At 31.4% G+C, this 17,508-nt stretch overlaps 1 protein-coding gene across 1 annotated transcript in view; it reads right to left on the bottom strand.

Moving 5' to 3' along the window:
* LOC129226741 (uncharacterized) overlaps window positions 1-17,508 on the bottom strand; it is an 88,262-nt gene that overhangs the window by 39,156 nt on the left and 31,598 nt on the right. Inside the window, exons 8-12 of the mRNA XM_054861371.1 lie at window positions 16,707-16,769; window positions 15,368-15,586; window positions 10,853-11,032; window positions 6,735-6,811; window positions 3,855-3,936 (exon numbers count right to left, since the gene is read on the bottom strand). Coding sequence (XP_054717346.1) covers window positions 3,855-3,936; window positions 6,735-6,811; window positions 10,853-11,032; window positions 15,368-15,586; window positions 16,707-16,769 — 621 coding nt within the window. The remainder of the gene's footprint in view (window positions 1-3,854; window positions 3,937-6,734; window positions 6,812-10,852; window positions 11,033-15,367; window positions 15,587-16,706; window positions 16,770-17,508) is intronic.

Genomic DNA, 17,508 nt, shown 5'->3' with positions numbered 1-17,508 from the left:
ATATGTAAATAATGGATCTTAACTTTTTGAACAATCAAGAAGTTAGCTCACTGATCTAATTTCGACCACAGCCTGGGTAAGACAGGTCACATGACAAAGAATTAAATAACCTTCTACAGTGACAAGGAATCACACAACCTTGGTTTTTGTGTCATTCCGAAAATTCTTCGGACACTTAGCCTTATTTTTTGACATAAAAACTGAAATTCTCTCAAGAACTTCAAAGAGTTATATATATATATATATATATATATATATATATATATATATATATATATATATATATATATATATATATATTCTAAACATGAGGCTCCCAAATATTTTCGATTCACAGCACCCTTTGAAGAATTAGGCAAGGTGCCGTGAGAAAATTCTATCTTTATTGTATACATTCTTTTGATATTGTCAATACATCGCAGTACCCCTTGCTTCTCCCTTCGGAACACTAGGGTTACGCTGCACCCATTTTTGGAATTCCTGTTCTAAACTTTAACTCAAGAAAAATACGCCACTTCTACCTTTTTATGATAGCAAAAGGCAAACTTTCGTCAATATCTATTCACAGTTCAATCCTCCAAGAATCCATGACAGGTCAAACAACTTGAAAAATTTTGATCCATTGGCACATCCAAAATTTAAAAAATGCCTCAATTAGTTCGATAGTTATTTAAAATTGAAATCACATATTCATAATAAAAGTCCCATTTTAACTAGAGGAACTGAAATAAGAGCTTCTAACAAAAGAAAACACTTCAGTTCTTGATTGCAACAACTTTAATTTTTTAGAAGCGAGTTGAGATATTATTATTATGTTATTATGATACTAGAAAATCGTTCGTCAAGGTATGACGGGTGAAAATTGCGTCTGCATTTGAACAAAGCCATTGCCTGTTTGGTGATATTTTGATACTTGGAATTGTAACCTCAACTCCAATGGATTAACATTAAACTCCAGTAAATAGCAGTCATTGTTGACCATTCTTTGCTTTCTTTATTGCCTTGAAATGACAGTCTTACCAGTAAAACAGTTACGTTACCGGATCGAGTTCGGCCTTGTCACAATAAAGCCTTTCCCTCAAGGGCGCCCTTATAGGGGGGCAAGGGGGGCTCAAGCTCCCCTTAGAAAGTTGATTTTCCTTGCTTTTGGTGCATTTTTCTGTGCAAAAGTGTAAAAAACATTTTTTCTTCGGCCATTAAGGAATGAGTTATTGAAAGTGTCAAAGTTTAATGACTCTAATATGTCCTGAAATCGGTTTCCATGGGGAAAATATCCTGCTAAATCACGGGGAAAATATCTGAGCCCCTCCCCCCCCCCCCCTTACAATTTTGCATGTGGGCACCTTTGCTTTCCCTGCATGTTAAATAGTACAAAGCATATTATCAAATTATCATGTCGTCGCGCGCGTTTCATTGTTGAAACACACAAATTACTCGATAATCGGCTATTATTTATATAAGGATATTTTGTATGATCTTAAAGGTAGATTTTTTCATTTTTTGTCTTTGTATCTATCGATCACTGAACATCCATATTTATTCTCACGTAATGATTTACCGGGTAGGGTTTAAACGTATATCGAAATTGAAAACGTACCGTAAACCGGGCTGACATTGCCCAGTTTTCAACTTTAGAGTCAATTTTTTTATACTTGCTGCAAGAATATTGGAACAGTGAAAATTATGTGTTTTGGGGAAAGGCAAAAAGAATCCAGGTCGCTAATGCATTTCAATTTTGACTCACTCGATATATTTTTAAAAAATGAAAAACTGGGTGGGCAAAGTCAACCTGCTAAAAGGGGTGACTTTGCCCACTTATACTTTTCGTAGGAAAACGCCTTCAAATATTTTGTTGGGCAGTGTCAACTTGATCAGGGGTAAATAAAACCCCACTGTCTGCTAGTTAAAAACATATATTGGAAAAAGAAATACAGGAAATCAGCAGAAACATTGAAGCATGCAGGAAAATGGAGGAAAAAAAACATTATGTGTCCTACACCTTAAGTTAAGTTCATCAGCAATAGTATTAGCAGTTAGAACTATTTTAGAATCCCCTATAAATAAATATACATACATACATATTCAGAATCTCCTTTAGAACTTTTCATACTGCTTTCAGGATGCTTCTCTCCGCGTCACAAAATCATTAATTTGGAAACCAGGTCATTACTGAGAACAGATTCATTGTAGTTTAAGGTGCTTTTGGGGAGGAATGGTATGCAAAGATTCAAACTGATGATCGAAATAAGAAGATATATTCAGGACCTCCACTCGGGTCTTGAAAGGGATATATTTTTAAAGTTACTCTTTGAGAGCTCCTTTTTAAGACGATTCAAAAATGACTTAAACCAATCTTACACAAGTAGATTATTCTTGATCTGTACACACTCTTCCAGCTCGAGACAAGTAATCATCAGCAATGAATCGTATATCCATTTATGATAGTCACGTGTCCTAATCACCGCACACTAAAATTTGTTTGATTATTTCTCTTTCCTCTGGCACTGATAGGCATGTTTTTCCCTCAGATTTCCCAAAGGTTTCTCAAAGTTATTCGGAGAATCTCATGCTTTTGGCCAAGTAGACAACCTTACTAAATCAGCAAACCCTGGTCAACACCATTAAAAATTGCCTCGTCACGCATAGCATTCGTTTATAAGACATATTGGCGGTGCCCAAAAAGTGCATGGCGTTGTTTCAAACAAGTAATAATACAGACATATATTAATAGTAATCATTATTCATTCATACATTTTCAAGTAAGCATCCATTTTTTCTACAGATCAAATATGCAAAGTGACCCCAAATTTCTTGTAAAAGCCGGGGTGAAATAGCCCACAGGAATTATACCTAGTGTGTAGGGTTTTGAAAAAATAATGAAAATGCTATTTCTTTGTTATTATAAGAGCAATAGGAAGATATAACAGACGGTACTTACTGACTCAACACGTAAACAGCGCAGATGTAATTCGGAGCACACTAAAATTTTTTTGTATTGCCTTACAGACTAGGAAATAACTTCTTTGACTGAAAACTTATAAATAATCATTCTGTACCTTTCTCGTGCATTCTACACAAAGAGGAGATGATATTGCACTATCTTAGCGCCTCGAAGCAGAATCTTGATGTACTACTTTTAAATGGAGAAACTTTGAATAAAAATTGGGCAAAGTCACCCCGGTGGGCAACGCCACCCCGCTTTACGTTATGTCAAACCGATTGTTCAGAGTTTACAGAAAGAATCACAAGTTGAAAAACTGACAAATTCAAGTTCAGAAGCGTCCTCCTTTTCATCTCAGTTAAATCTTAAGGAAGTATTTCATTACTTACTGTCAAGTTCATGAATTTTCAAAAATTCTATTTATTTTTTAAAATCATTACTTTTTTAGTATTTTTAATTCCCCAGATTTTAGTTAAAAAAACAAATAATTACAAAAAAAGTGTACTTTTGTTTTTGATAAGTACGTCAAGGATCTGAGTTAAGTATCTCCCTTCAAATACTTTCTTTTGGAAAACAAGGAAATGGGGAAAAAAAGGCGTAAAAAGTATTTCTTTTTCATTTATTTTTTATTTTAAGAGTAATTGAATGAAATTTCTTCATATTATAAATTTTGCTTAAAATTTAACTAGGCATTTATGTTTTCAAAAGCATTTTATTCATTACATCCAAGTAATGTTTTTTTTCTAGTAAGAAGTGGGGAGGGGTTGATAGGTGTCTGAATAACTCTAGCTAAGGGGCGATGGGCTCAAAAAGGTTCTTGGGAACTACTTCAATCTAAATGCTCCTGAAAAAATAAACGTATTTAACAGCATTAGTTTAGGAATCTCTTGAATTAGTTCTGCGTCAATCTTACATTTAGGAACTGGCAGACAAGGTTCTTCTTCGCACTTAGTTTCAACCAACATGCATCGTTCATCACTTTGACAGTTCATACTCTGCAAAAAATAAGAACATTTAAAAAAAATGGACTTTCTAACGTAATCTCAAAAATTGTTAATACTCAATGAATTAATAAATAAGGTAATATCTAAATTTTTTGTTGACTAATACCATGATTTGAAAATGAAGACCACATTTTAAAGATTTTATTGATTTTTGAAGTTATTAAAGGATAGACAACGCAGTTGAAACTGAATCTTTTAGAAATGAAAGTCATTCATTCTTACTGTCGAATTCGATTAGTAGTGTTTAAAAGATAAGTTACTATCCCAAATACATTAAGTTTGTCTTCAATTTACGAGATGAACCGCACATTGGCTGCGGACTCTCGCTGGTGAGACAAGAAATAAATTCTTCTAATTTAATAATAGTTAGAAATGGTAGTAAAATGACATTTGAATACTATTTTATCAAGTCTTCACATTCTCCGTGAAAGCTTTAACTTGTTGAGTTGACCTCAAAACAGTATGAAAAAATACTGAATTATAGTCACCTAGCTGTAGGATATACACGGGCAAGCAGTTTTCATTCCAAATTTCCAGCTTTTAACATTTTCTTTTTTAATATAGTTTTATTAATTTTAACTATGACTCTAAGCAATGAAGAACGCAATGTACACACACACAATCAGTTTAAAATATGAACGAAGCTGTCCGTGTCAAACGGTTAACATGGTTAAAATAGCAGACTTTTAAGAAAAGCTGCGAAGCACTTTAAAAAAAAAGGGAAAGAAAAAATAAATATGCAACAACTGCAAATTATAAAGATGTACAATAAGATTGTGATTACCGTAATATTTATCAATCAGTCAGGTAGAAGCAGCTTCTGCAAAGAGTGTGATTTCTCAGGAGAGCGCGATTCATGTTTTGAACTGATTTAAAAGTGAAACTTTTGCAGAGGAAATCGTCTCGAGAATGCTTTAAGGCTGCTTTCTACTGCAATCTTGCGAACGGTCACTTGATTTGGAGTCTTATTTATTGGACCAAATTTTCTGACAAACCCAAATGTTTACGGTACCTTCATTTGCATTAGGATTCGTTTCTGCCATTTCATGCTGAACTTGCATTACTCCTAAGAGAAAATGACTTCACAAAAATCTTTCTGTTGATTTCTCATTTTATCTACATTGAAAATTAAGGATGAAGTTCATTTTTAAAGTTATTCAAAATTGACTCGGTGTCATGCTTTAATGGTCTGTATGTGTTGACATTGGATTTTGGTAATTGGATTGGCAGTTGGGTTTCGTGTGCATTGGAAAGTTATTTTTTGGACAAGCCTGAGAAAGTTTGACACATTAAATTATAACTAATATGACAGCATAACAATAGAACCACTCATCAAGTTACAAGATTTAAGATTTTCTTGTAGCTGTATTTTTGAAAAAAAAAAAATAAAAATAAAAATAAAAAAAAAATAAATAAAATAAAAAAAATAAAAAATAAAAATAAAATAAAAAATAAAAAATCCATTAAATGTCCGCGAATGCAAACTAGAATGTATTGTAAGTATTAGCATTTTTTGAAACAAAATCATACTGTTTGTTTGAAATATATATATATATATATATATATATATATATATATATATATATATATATATATATATATATATATATATATATATATATATATATATATATAAAGCACACGCAATATACAGGGTGTTCCATTTTAACCTGCAAGACCTTTATTTTCGCAACCGTTAATCCTAAGTGTATACTTCCTATTGCAAAAACGTTCAAAATCAGATGCAGAGTTACAATATTGAAATTTTGAAGCAAAAATGAAAATGAGTCAAAAAATACAAAAGTTAAATTTTTGTACGAGCCCAGGTCCCCTAGCTTATATTTAGGGAAATAATCTCCATTGAAAGATATTACTAACACAAAAAACTTGACATTTGTGTAACCAAAACTCAGAGAGATGTTCCAGTTTAAAGTTTTAAGGGACCATACAAAAGTGGAGATTGGAACTTACCGCCCTTTCAGAAGAATATTAGGTCGTCAAAGTAAGAAAAACAAGGTGTTTATATTTTTCATTGCTATTCAAAAATAAATGCAAATGTTATGCCGTGATATATACGCAAAAACATACGACAAAACCTCGAACAATTTGAAAAACCACACTCTATGCACAAATATAATTTTAAACACATGTTAACTGCTATATTTTCCTCTAAAAGGCGTTATTGACGGCGAGTGAAAAGTGGTGTAGATCGCAAAATGCCGCGTTTCATATCTCGGTGAATATTGTTTGTACTAATTTCTAACTTTTTGTGTTGGAATGGTTTTTCAATGGAAATTATTTCCTTAAATATAAGTTAGGGGAAATAAGCTCGTAAAAAAAAAAGTTAAATGTTGTATTTTTTGACTTATTTTTATTTTCAATTCAAACTTGATGGTTGAAACTTATTTTGAACATTTTTGCAATTGGAAGTATACATCTAGGACTAACGGTTGCGAAAATAAAGGTCTTACAGGTTAAAACGGAACACCCTGTTCATATATATATATATATATATATATATATATATATATATATATATATATATATATATATATATATATATATATATATATAAATAAATATAAGAACGTAATCTTGCTTTCTGCGTATTTATTTAACATCAAACGCCAATATTGTTTAAACAAATCGCAAATTTATCATTAATTGAGTACAATTTAGGTTTTTAAACAATCCGTATAAACTGCAGACTTTGATGCATCTAGGATTAATTTCTGTGTCAATTTTTATTCTTACACTGTATTCATATAAAAACAGTTTTAAATTCTTACCTTGCATTCTTGCACTAGATGTTTTAAAGAACTTTCTTGTTTGTTTTCCACTGATTCATCTTTCTTTTCAAATTCCACTGAAAATAAAAATAACAATATTACACACAAGTATAAACACATTTAAATAAATAGAGCAAGTTGCTTTTGGACCTCTGCAACACATTTAAACGAGGGAATTCAAAAACACGTGTTACTCTTTGCTTCAAAAAGTAGATGATTACAGTTTAAAGAGGGAATTAACTGCTCTAAATCTTCTGCAGATGTAAAGTTTGTTTTTGCTTTCAGTATTTAAAAGGGCGCATACGTAAGAGACGTTTTCAAAAAAAAAAAAAAAAAAAAAAAAATAATAATAATGAAAATAGTTAAAAATGAAATTTATAAACACTGCATTTTTCATTTATCTTTTTTGAAATGAAAAAAAGTGAATGGATATTTACGTAAAATGTATTTAATTATTTAAAAATAATTAGTATATCTTTTTTAATCCGAAAGTTCAAATCTGACATTTTACAACTGTTTTACAGAAAGTTGTAGGAAATAGTTTACACAAGCATGACAGTAAATATAATATTTACGATAAACATATTTAAGAAATATTGCAGAATCAGCGTTAAAAATGTTTGCATTATTTTATTAAGTTTTTCGAGTAATAAATATATAAAAGTTGATTTTAAAAAAGTGCGAAGTTTTATTTATTTTTTTTAGCACAAAGATAGGTAAGATCAGGTATTTAAATTTGGGACACATCTAAAGTTTGATGCGAATTAAAATTGCTTTATGCATTTTCTCTCTTTTTTTCTTTTTCTTCTTTTTCTTTCATTTTTTGTAGAAAAGAGAACGCTATAATTCTGTATTTTATGTAGATGCATTCGTTCCGAAATACATTAATTAATTTTCTAATCAATTTCTGACAAACAATTGCTCAAAAGAATTGAACTTTTAGTTTTATAATTTTTTTTATAAAACTAACATTTGATGCCCATTTGGCATTGGTAATTAAGTTTGAAGTAATTTTCTTGAAATTCTAATAAAAATTCAAAGCAATTATTTTCGGGAAACATAAAATTACCTTTTTGAAATACCCCACTAGGTTTAAAATTACTTCATAATAATGAACTTGTTAATGAAATTAATTAAACTACATTAAACTCTAAAAACTGCATCGTACAGTTCGTTAACCGAAAAAAGGAAGAAAATTTTATGGTAAAATATTTATAAGAATAAAAACAATGTAAGCGTATCAAAAATCAAAACACATAGGAATAAAAATTATTTTCAGTAAATAATTTCTCCAAATAACTTTAATAAAATTTTAATGAGTTGTGAAAGAAATGAACTGGCTAAAAATGTACGTTGATGCGAGTTCTTGAGCTTAATCTTGTATTTTAAGACCTATTCAACATAAATTAAAGTATTACATGTTTGTTATTCCAACAAAAATTGCATTTACTAGAAAGATACACTGACAACTTGACTATCAGAATTAATTTCTATTGCGTGAACGTGTAGATGAATTGTTTATGTTATAACTACTCGTGTATAGCAACCACTACACTGTAAAAAAAATCCGTAAAATTTACAGAAAAAAACTGTCAGCCAGGACGCCAGTTTTCTTCCGTTTATTTTACAGAAATCTTCCGTATTTTTATTATTTATTCAAGCTGATTTATTATTTTATGAAGATTAAAAAAATGAAACTATACTTTCATAAATCCATTTCAATATTTACTATACTACTACGAAATACATGTATACAAAGGTAAATTTCCGAATATGCCTCTGTAACAGATGACAAGAAAACATAATAATAAAATATTGATTAGGATGCAATGAAATGGAAGTTGCAAACGATTTAAGACTTACTCGCTTTAAATAAATATAAGATCAAAAACTCGAGCACGAGAACCAAAATCCAATCACGCGGGCGAAATTTCGAAGATTCGAAGAAAACCAAAGTATAACCGGTTACAGATCCAAAAAAACAGAGAAATCCTGTATTTTATTACGAACAGTTTTTTTCTGTAAAAAATACCGATAACTTCTTCAAAATTTACAGTTTTTTTTTACAGTGTACAAAGTACCAGAAGAATTTCAAAAAAAAAAAAAAAAAAAAAATTCGGAGAAATGATAAACTATTGATACCGTAAACTCCCAATTATCCGCTCTCGGATAATCGGTGGGTATTTTAATTTTTTTGTTTTCTTATTGGTTAATAAATATTTTTAAAAAGCAATGATGGTGTTATTGTTCGCTTTAAGCTTTTCGATAAACTGTTTACATTCAATTTTAGTAGATGCAATATTTTTAGCTAAAATTTGAATCAATGTATGAGCATTATTATTTTTGTTATTGTATGTTTTAGTATCGTTTTTTACCTCTTATTCGGATCATTCGGGGTTACCATACCACCTTATTCCGCAGATAATCCGGAATTTACTGTACTACTAAGTTATCCTTAATATTAAAAAATAAATAAATGATAGACATCTAGAACAGAAAAAATTAGTCTAAGCAATGAAAAATGTCATGATCACTCATTTCTCATCATTTTACTAGAAATCCCAAACGTGATTGTCTGAAAACTAAATTGACGTATGTGAGTTTTAATACATTATGTTATTTTTGCTAGAATATCTCTCAACTCATTTGTGAACTTTCCAATTTCTTGACAAATTCATTTGAACGTATTCCGACAACGCTTGATAATTTATTCAGTTATTTGAGAATTTATTCTAGTTAGCAACAATATGAATGGGTAAAATATTAATTATATTAGAATGTATGCAATGTATATAGATTACGAGAAGGAAACTCTAGGAACGTAATTTTTCTTATCATATACATACAAAATGCGATTCTTTAGTTGTAAAAGAAAACCAATCCTGTATTGTAATTTCATTCTACAGCTCGAAATCTAATTATCATTTTCTCTGATTTGTCTCTTAATTCCATGTCGTCTTATGTTTCCCAGTTTGTTCGGAAGTTTTTTAGGACCGCGAATAGTTACTCAAAACAATATGAATGGATGAAGAAATAACTCCCATTGTCTTAAATTAGTTTCGGCATTTAGGTATAAAATTTTGTCACTTATTGGTTGTTACATTTGAATACTTTTGTACTGAAGACTGATATGAACGATGTTGTTATTTTTTAAGCCATTTTTTAGAGAATTCAGGATGCTAACCAATCCAACAACAATATTTACTGACTAAGCATTCCTCTCCTCCCCCTCCTACTTAAATAAATAATAATTTAATTTCACAAATCCATAGGTTTCCCATTTTTGAGCCACGTCCGATTTTGAAAACACTCTTTCACCAGTGATCACATAAAATTATCCTCTAGCTAATTAATAGTGATTTTATTTGAAAGAAAATAATCATGTTGGTATACTGGTGGTTGAGTCATCAGAAAGTGGGCAGAGTGTGCGCGAACTATGGACTTTTGAAACTAATTAGGCATTGATATGAGGAGGGAAAGAAGACATGCTGGGTAAGTAATTGATGCTAATTGACGGCATTGAACACATAGGCGCCCATATGTGTATTTAGAGGAGGGGCAAAAAATTATATTTTTCAAAGTTTTTATTTTTATGGTAAAAAAACTTTTACTTTCTTCTTCTTCGTTTCACCAAGGAGTAAAAGACGTTAGATTTGTGAAAATTTTCGGTTTTAAAATATGACGAATTTTTACCCACTGTAAGGGAATATGTATTTTGGTTTTCTTCAGAACACAAGTGGAAATTTGTTACCTAAAAAATTGTTATGATTTCAAAAGAAAAATCAATGCAGATTAAAAGTTGAAAAAATTTCAGATACGACGGTTTTACTAACGCCATTTATTGATGGTTAACGTGGAAAGATTTTAAATTATGTACTTATGCTCAAACTTTATTTCAAAAACAATGACTTTTTTAATGTCAGCCTCCACCTCTTTATGGGTACTAATGTTTGAACACTGAAATTTAAAAATTAAAAAAAAAAAAAAATCATCAATATCAGTTCTCAGTACAAAAGTACTCAACTAATTTGGGACGGAAGGATTTACATTAATTCCAGAACCCAATACTGCGCCGATAATTTGTTCCATCTTTGAACATCAAACGGTGGTTTGCTTACATAAGGCGGTGCTATTGATTTGGCAAATACATCCGGAGCATTCGTTTTCGGGGTTCTCGGGCTGACACATGGGCGGACAGGGCACGCAGCGGGACTTGCAACGGCAAACCTGGCACCCGTCATCTTGTTTAACCAGCCAGCAGTTGGTCCCTTTGCAAATGGGGTCCGGGCAAGCCGTACCTGCGGTACGAACAATACATTAGAATTCGAATCACCCTCACAGTCGCGAGTTTGCTAATTAATTCTATTAGCTATCCCCCAGCATCGCGTCTGCAAGACCAGCAAAGTAGACCCGAAGTAATAGCTTCTTCCTCATTCAAAGTTTAGTGGATAAAACGGGATAACTTCAGTATATTAGTTTGTTTCTGTACTTAAGATTAAGTTATATTTATCAAACAATATTCTTAGGTTTGAGTTACCTAATAATGTATATTTTTACTAATTAACTGTGCACCTGTAGTCTTTTACTATTGAAAAAAGTTCAGTGCTTATACTAATAAGCAACACGTTCTTAATTTACGCAGCAATGTATGTTTGAAACTATTTTACCGCAATTCTATCTATGTACCAGGGTTTGATACCTATGTTAAGTACATTGTACGGAATTTCTATTGAACTACATAATTAACTATCTACTTTATACGCATAGTACTTTGGAACTGGTTAAAAGTAATGTGACTCTTTCTAAATTCTTTGGATTTATTATGCAGAAATAAATACACAACCTTGAGTTTTATGTTAAAATTCATCCAAAATTTAACACTATTTTTCACATAAAAGTTTTAAAGTTCTGTCAAGAACTTCATTTTCAATAAGTTACCGCCCTATAGCCACTGCTAAGGCAGAAGAAATACACCTCTAGCTCAGTCATTCCAGCCGAGGACTGCAGTTTCGTTCTTATTAGCGCTCGAATGCTAATAAGCACAAAACTGCAGTCCTCGGCTGGAATGACTGAGCTGGGGGTGTATTTCATGTGAGAACTTCATTGATTTTGAAAAATTAACATCTTTTCAACCCAGACACAATAAAATACTGCATTCCTCCAAACTAAAATATGAATTTAATGGTAAACTTTCACCTATAATATCTTTTCACAGTGAAACCACCTAAGGATAACTCAAGAATTAAAATTTAAAAAAAAATCAACCAATCAACACATCCAAGTCTCACGCAAGTATCTCAATTTCTTCTGTAATTACTTGAAGAATTGAAATTCTTCGAAGGTGCGCTATTTTTCTTAACTTTAGTAACTTCAAATATAATTATGAATATAGTGGCGTTATTTTGGTGATAAGGAATGGGGTAAGACGAACAAAACTGCAGTCTCTGGATGTAATAACCGGACTGTCTGGTATATTGCAAGTAGTTATGGGGGGGGGCTTACCCCTGGCTTAGCAGTGGTAACTTGCTGCTAAATACCTAAATTTGCCTTCAATTCACGAGTTGAGCCGCACCATTCTGCGGACACTTGCCTGGGGAGAGATAAATTTAACATATCTACCAGTTTGTTACCGCTTTCAGCTTCAATAAGATGACATCCGCCTCTAGCTTGGTTATTCACTATTTCAGACAGATGAGTTCTAATAAGAACGAAACTGCAGTCTCTGGATGCGATAACCGGGCTGCCTGGTATATTGCATGCATTTCTTAATTTTGTAAATCATATTGCTTTTTTTATGAGATTATAATCTTTTAGTATGAATATATCACGCTTAACCCGTAGGGAATCTATATTTCTGTAGTCATACATCTGTTTATTAACTCTACCTTTTAATTCGTCACGGTAAGCTATTTTTACTTCCTTTTACAAAAAAGGAAGTATTGTATTTGCGAAAAAAATTGTCACTTTAAAATCGGCCTTAATTTCCATTTTGCTCACCCCGAAAAGAATGTTGAGTTTTTTTTTTCAACCTGGACCACACGTGGATATGTGCCTAGGAACGTACAGACACCCGAAATATCTATTTTGACGATTCCCGAGTTAATTACAACGAGTTTTCTCGTGACGTCTCTATGTATGTATGTGCGTATGTGTGTATGTATGTCGCATAACTCAAGAACGAAATGTCCTAGAAAGTTGAAATTTGGTACATAGACTCCTAGTGGGTCTAGTTGTGCACCTTTCTTTTTGGTTGCATTCGTATGCTTCAAAGGGGGTCTTTTGCCCCTTTTTTTGGGGGGGGGGAATCATTGTTAATTTCGATGTAAACTCACGAGGAGTTATACTTCGGCGGACACTTGGCGATATATCGCCAGTCTTTTGTTCGCCAAGTTTTGTCGCCAACTTGGCGACAAATTTGGTATTTTTTTTTTTTTAAATCTGGTTTCAATTTGGCCACTGTTTGTGATATTTAGAGAGTAAACTACGAAAAATGCCGCAGATTTTTTTTTTAATTAATTTTTCTTCCTATTTTTTCCGAACCTTTTTATTTGTATGCTTTGCAAATTTCTTTTTAAGCATCAAACCCTACTTTAATCTTTAAATTCCTCGTTTTTCCTTTGTCTTTAAATTTAGTTAATTGCTTTATCAAATTCATCAAACGCTTAATCTATCTACAGCAGCTAGATCTAGATGTCTTCCTCGCATTGACACTGCTGTGGTAGAGAAGTGACATTTACAAAATTAATGCAGTTTTTTTTTAAATTTATAATTACTATTATTTATTTATTTATTTTTTTGTTTGAATATTTGAAAATACAAAGGGTTTGATGACAAACTTCGTCGAGAGTGTGGTGCTTTGGCAATAATTTTTTGTACCAAAAATGGGAAGTACTATCCTACAGCTGTAGATAAACCCAATTTATCTTAGAGGACAGTTGAACCTGATTTTCTTAGAATTTTAACAGGATTTGAATCTTCCTTAGCGTTTACTGGTAAAAATTTTATTTTGTTCAGAAAACCAATAATATTGCTCACTAGAAAAAGGTCAATAGGAACAAATAATTGTCTCAGCAGATTTTATCTTCTGACAAATATTTACTTTTTAATGTGAATAGCAAGAAATCTTTTTTGTATTTATTTCGTGGAGAATTTCAATAATATATGTTATTGCAATTAATATTGATTTGTGGTAAATTTCAATCAATATAAAAACTCAATAGCCAAGGAGATATATTTCTAATTTTCATACTACTTTACTTATATCTTTTTAGTTTTAAAGTAATTCTTGAAAATAATATAAATAATAATTGTTGTCAGAAACTAACTTATTACAAATCGATATTTTATGAACATACTGAAGAACATCAAGCTCTACAGAAATTCAAGTATCGCACATTAGCTGCATTTTAGTGAGTAATTTATGAAGCTGTTCAATTCAGATTGATATCATTCGCTGCAGTAACATAGATATACAGTTTGGACTTCCTCTAGAGTTAGTAACTGCTGGCTGGTTTATTAATAAAAAAGAATATTTAAAATGAAAGGAAAGGTTCGTAACGCTTTTGTTCGTAAATATAACTTCATGTATTTTTTTCTTATAATGTGGAATTACGAATAATGCGTAAAACATTTACGCATTAAAATGAATGCTATGAACTTGTATATTTTTAACAATATTTTACCAATGCAAGAAACTAGTCTTCAAATTTAACATCGTCATTGTATTAGGAATGACTACGAATCGAAGTAATTGTTGAGAAAATACCCAAATATATATTAGCGTTTCAAATAATTATTTAAATACTTTAATTCAATCAATTAATTAGAAAATCTCTTAGATTTGGAAAAGGTCTCAAAATTTTAATGTTCGCAAGTGTTAAAAAAGTTTGAAAAAGGAAAAAAAACGCTTTTGTATCAGTTAAGATTTCCAGACATTGAAACTGTTTTTCGAATGCTCATTGCTAATTATTTTTCGAGAATCTCATGCAAAATAGAACTCGCAACAAAATGGGATACTTTTGTTGTTGTTTATAAAATAAACTACTATTGTTCTTACTGTTATCTGTTCATTTATTCAATTAAAATCTGCTTAGTTATGAACACAAATTTAAAAAAAACTTGAAAACGGCTATGATGTTTCGCTTCAAAAAATGTTCAATGTTGTATTAACTGAACCCTTTGAGTTTCTTTTAAAGTAAGAAAAGAGATGCCAGTAATATTTACATTTGTATGCATTCCTTAAACGTAGAACTACATAAAAAATTAGTGCTAATAATTTATAAGGAAAAATAATAGAACGATTAGAATTAACCATAAAAAAAAGAAATTTTCAGCGTGAAACACGTGTGACACTGTTGAAAGCAGCCAAACAGCTCATTCACAGCATAAAGAGACCTATTGGAGTTCTGAATTATGTGCAGGCAGCTACCAGTATGAAGATTTATTCAGCTTCTACATGAGGTTATTTGCTTTCAGCTGGTTATTCCAATTTCAGGATGAGTCCGAAGGAAAGGCAAAACTGTAGTCTATGAATGATGTAACTGAGCTGTTTGGTACTTACAGGCAGCTTTGCCTTAGCTCCGTTTTTCGGGTGGTAATTTTTAGCTTTATAAATGCGACAATATTGTACTCACTAGCTTTTTCTTCACATGTGTAATCCGGGCAGCAGGAATGAGGTTTGTAAACAGCCTTGCAGTTGTTGTAGTCATTGTTTGGTGGAGGCGGGCAGGAACTATGAATGCATGTAAAGTCAGGTGGCGTTTTGCATGTACATGTCACGCAGTTAGTTGGATGCTTGATGTCGAGAACGTGACCAACAGGATAGTAACGACTTTCAAAGTAACACATCTCATCTGGAAGTAAAGTTAAAAAATGTTTTACAGAATTGGGAGTGTGACAATCGATGAATTGAGGATTTGGTAAAGAATACTACAATGCAGTTTTTGATAATTCAACTAGATTATTCGGGTGATTCGGTATAAAATTAGCTCTTCTGTCCCCCATATATATATATATATATATATATATATATATATGTATATATATATATATATATATATATATATATATATATATATATATATATATATATATATATATATCACGTTATTAGTTTTTTTCGAAGAAGTTTTCAAAATTTATAGATATTTAAACTTTTGACATGAACGGAAATATTTTCGTTGAAGTTGTTGTTTCGTTTGAAGTTTTTCTTAAAACTTAAAGTATCTATCATTCAATTTCAGCGAAAAAACGAAAATAAAGCCTGCTTCGATGAATTTATCATAAGCTTTCATGCAAAAATATGTGGTACCTTAAACTTTCAGGTTTTTTTTTTTTTTTGCTACCTTTAAAACAACGAATATCAAATAAACAAATATTCTTTACGAACAAAAAAAAAATCAATTGTCTTGAAATATTTTTAAATCAATCTCACTACTGAAAATTCAATACAAATTGTCATTTTTCTTGCTTATTGTGTTTTGAGTTATGATTTAAAAATATCATCCTGACTTCTATTCAAATTATTTTGTTCCCTTTTTTTTCTGCATAATCTGATTATTTGTAACAGTTACGAATAATCGAAATGTACAGACTGTAGTTTCAAAGCTACAGTGATATTTTTATCGCAGCCCTGAAATAACTTTTTTATTGACAACGTGTGATGTGTTTTTTTTACCTTGATACTATATATATTTTATTACTAATAGTGCTCATTCTTTTTTATTTAAGACTGACATACCAGTTTGTTTAGTTGAGACACAGCTTTTATCGGATAATACCTATCAGTTTTAAACTTTGTTGTTGACATATATTTAAATGACTTTAAAATGTTTGCATGAAAAGATGATGTTAGATGAATATTGAGTACACAGTTTTCTAATATCAGTCGAATAAAGGTGTATTTTTTCATTGACCAACAATACATTTAATGCAATGCATACGAATTTATTGACAACATATAAGTGATCTTACCTTCATCATCTTCAGACTTAAAACTTGGACCTTTATTGCCTTTGAAGTCGAAGTCTTCATCAGCTATAAGAAAGATTAAAGAAAAAACAGAAATTTATTTCACAAATCAAAAGATACGAAAGGTGATCTCATGTTATCTTCTTTCCGTACCATAATTCTCCTACAGTTTTACGAATAGCTATAGTTAAGGCCGCCAAAAGCCAAGGCGGACACCTTGTCAATTAGGTCATCGGAGTCACCTCCCATCTTAAAACTTAGAAAGCTTAAACCACTCCAATCCGGGACTGGGCCCCACCAAAGACCAGGTCCCTATTTTCCGATTAGGCTAATATGTCCTCTTGTCGGCCCTGGTTATAGTTGGAGCAAACCTAACCTGGCAGCATTGTGAAAGTCACGCAGATCCCAATTATGCAGCATTACTACGCAGCCAGGTGAGGTTGCCCTAACAATAATTTGAACACTTTGATTGTTGTTAGTTTATGGGATACAGAACATGTAACTTCTAGATTTTGGAATGTAGCATGTATTACGGTTGTGTATGCTACGTAGCTAAAATGATCGTTTATAGAGTGTAACTGTCCGACCACTGATGAGATGGTAAGACTAACATCCGGTTTATAGGCGGAAATGGAAGCATCTACTAGTTTTTTGGGATGTCAGCGTTTGCAGATGTTTGCCAGCCTCTAAATTATTCAGTGTCACATTGAAACACGCACATTTTTAATGTTCACGCACACAAATTTAACTTTCCCTCTCACTCAGATAGACTCGTCCTAGCTGAACGTTTCCAATTCCATAGCAA

This window comes from Uloborus diversus, chromosome 7, assembly GCF_026930045.1.
Source record: "Uloborus diversus isolate 005 chromosome 7, Udiv.v.3.1, whole genome shotgun sequence".
NCBI classification, from domain to species: Eukaryota; Metazoa; Arthropoda; class Arachnida; order Araneae; family Uloboridae; genus Uloborus; species Uloborus diversus.
The sequence above is the reverse complement of the archived record's forward strand: the minus strand, read 5'-3'. Positions and strand labels throughout refer to the sequence as shown.